Below are 2,958 nucleotides of genomic sequence, written 5' to 3' on the forward strand. Positions count from 1 at the left end.
GGGGGTAGTTTTAGGATTATCTGGGTAGTTCTTTCTCTCCAATTTTGGGCGCTCTGGAAAATGAGAAACAAGATGATCTTTCATCCTTCTGAATACTTGTTTGCTTCGATAATTCACCTGCAGAAGTGGATGCCTCTGTGGAAGGGGAGGACACAGGAGGAGATCAAGAAGACAGTGTTGTGTATTCAGGCGCAGATTACCAGGCTGAAGCAGGAACCAACACCTCACCAGGACCCAAGCGGCGCATGATAGATGTGATCTAAAGTGCTTTTTGTTTCCTGACGTGTTGGTTCTTGGGTTTTCAGGCCCTGTTCTAGTGCTTCTGCTAATGTGTTTGTCTCTGCAAGCTGGTAACCCCAGCCCTTTACCTTTTCTGTTGATTGTAAGATTTTGAACATTTGGTCTTCTATAGACCGGGCATCATAATTGAGATGTCTTTTGTCTAAAAAACTGCCATCCAGGTCACTGCATGCACGAATAGCCGAATAGGTACACAACCCCACAATGGCCTGCGTCTATCATGGGCCAGGGCAATAACTACAGTACACGTTCTCTTTCCTCCCACGCATGATTTATTTTCCTTGTATACCAACAACGGTCAAAGCAGCGCTTGTCTTCTTCCTCACAGCGGCGTGGCGACCTATGAGCATCTGAACAGGGACACGACGGATGAGGCTTTGGATCATGTGTGCGCTCCTGGCAATGGGCACAGTGTATGACGTTTTGCTGCTCACAAGACACTGGTGAAAAATGCAGGTGCACAATTTGTACATATATCTATAAGGACCAGCAAAATCCTGTGATTTGTTGTTATGTGACTCCCAAATCCCAAACCATGTGATAATTTACATACATCAGTGGTCATTTCAACTGTTATTGAACATTTTGAACACTAAGATCTTGTCTCATTAAACATTTAAGCACACTAATGATCTGTCTCGTCTAAACATTAGACAGATATCACTTCAGTTTTCTGAAACATCTGGCACAGTGCACAATGTAAAAAGCCAACCACGAAGGTTACTGGTACCAAAAAATTAAGACAGTAAACAACATTATAAATTGAATTCCTGAACGTTCAGTCCAAGTTCTACTAAATGATGATGGCTGATGACTATTTTTATAGAGTTGAAGGAAGGAATAGATGAACTAATGAGACATATGCAAAACAGTAGCATATCTTCAGAATCCCATGATAACCTCATAGTCAACAACACATGCACAATCAGACAGCAAAGTAAAATTTATTCGTATAACTGGATTAATAATTATTCAAGCGCTGAGCATGAGAGGAAAACACTGACCGTCCAGTGCTTGGTTGAGTGAACTGAAGTCCATAAAAGTTCTGGACGCTTTGTTTGGAGATGGTTGCACGAGAACAATGGTGTGCCTTCCAGCCTGTGATAGTGTCACAAATAAGATCTTTTATTTTCTATAAAGGGACATTTTATTGACTCAAAACGCCACATCAGGGCAATAAAAGCAGAAAGAGTTCACAGCTGGCCTCTGCATAGCTAAGTGCACAGAGCCCATAAATAAGATCTGCGGTGCTAAACTTTGCATAAAAAAGTGCTGGTAAGCAAGTCAGTTTTGAAACGGCATAAGCACAATTATTGTCCAGGCACCCAGAACAGCTGGGAACCGATGTATGCCAACAAGGGTTTACAGACCGAACATCATGGCAGGTACCACTTTATTATTTATCTTCCACCAGTTCTCAGATAGAAGTTATTTCCAGATTATCATTGTCGCACTACTTTGAAAGAAAGAGTGATCCCTAAAGAGCACTGTTAATTGCTTCCAAGTAACATATAAGCACCTTTGGGCCTTGCGACCAGAAAAGCCACTCAGAGCCTTCCTAATTGAATTGAACAAAAGTTGCCTGGCGCCACGGTGAGCACATTCAGATGGTCAGATTCAACAACCAGCTCATAGGACACCATAACACTAGATAACCATCCAACCAGGTATATCATACACTCCAAACGGAGATAAGATGAACTGAAGTTCCTACGAAAGCATGCAAGCCGTGGTTGACATGTCACATGCAAATCCAAGCTACTCAGAGCACATGTACAGACAGGGGTCTACAGACTGAACACCAATGACCATTAATTAGGCCAATACCACATCACCGGTTAGCCTCCACATGTTGTCCAAAGGCAGTTTTACTTCCAGGATCTCAATCAATTTCACATCTCAATTTGCAGCGACCTTGAAAGAAAGAGTAAGCACCGCTGATCGCTTCTAAAAAGGACATCAACTTTGCCCAATGGCAAAACCACCACGAGTCATTCTAGCCGGGGAAATTAATTAACCCCGCCAAAGGCAGGAGGAAATGGGGAACAAAATTCCCCACAGCAGCCAGCGAGCCGCGACGCGACGCAAAGCATCAACGGAGGAAGCGGGAATAATGTAGCTGTAGGGTTAGATCGCCGTACCATACTCTCGGTGCGGAAGCGGAAGCGGAAGCAGAAGCACGGGTCCCCCGCGCCGGGCCGACGAACCCTAGAGAGACCAGCAGCCGCGCCTTTCCTGTGAGAAACGAGAGAAAACGAACTGGGTGGGTGGAGCCGAGGAGAAATACTGCTCGCCGGCAGGGGGGGAAGTGAAGACCAGAAAGAAAAAAATGTTACCGGAGCGGGGGGTGAAGGCGGAGGCGGAGGCGGTGGATGGTGTGGTGTGGGCGAGCCTGCGAGGAGGAAGGATTGCCAAGAAAAAGTTGCAGGGAAGAGAAGCCCGACCCAGAGAGTGAGAGATCCTTCCTAGCAAAAATGGAATCCTTTCGGAACACTAGACTAGGGGAAGCCCGATCGAAATAAGTCCTTCCAAAATACTGTACCCCAAAAATTGTTACTACCCCAGAAGGAGGAGATCCATTTTTACCAGGTACTACCTCCATATCAAAATGTAAGACGTTTTTTAGGCAAATTTAATCAAACAAACATCTTAGGCTAT

General features: G+C 44.8%; 1 protein-coding gene across 1 annotated transcript in view; it reads right to left on the minus strand.

Annotated features, from left to right (window-relative positions):
- The window catches only part of LOC119364792 (enhancer of rudimentary homolog), a 7,587-nt gene extending 4,756 nt beyond the window's left edge, over positions 1–2,831 (minus strand). Inside the window, exons 1-3 of the mRNA XM_037630325.1 lie at positions 2,637–2,831; positions 2,442–2,535; positions 1,305–1,398 (exon numbers count right to left, since the gene is read on the minus strand). Of these exons, the coding sequence (XP_037486222.1) occupies positions 1,305–1,398; positions 2,442–2,444 (97 nt within the window). The 5' untranslated portion in view covers positions 2,445–2,535; positions 2,637–2,831. The remainder of the gene's footprint in view (positions 1–1,304; positions 1,399–2,441; positions 2,536–2,636) is intronic.
- Positions 2,832–2,958: the final 127 nt, after the last annotated feature.

Source organism: Triticum dicoccoides, chromosome 2B (genome assembly GCF_002162155.2).
Source record: "Triticum dicoccoides isolate Atlit2015 ecotype Zavitan chromosome 2B, WEW_v2.0, whole genome shotgun sequence".
Lineage (NCBI taxonomy): Eukaryota > Viridiplantae > Streptophyta > Magnoliopsida > Poales > Poaceae > Triticum > Triticum dicoccoides.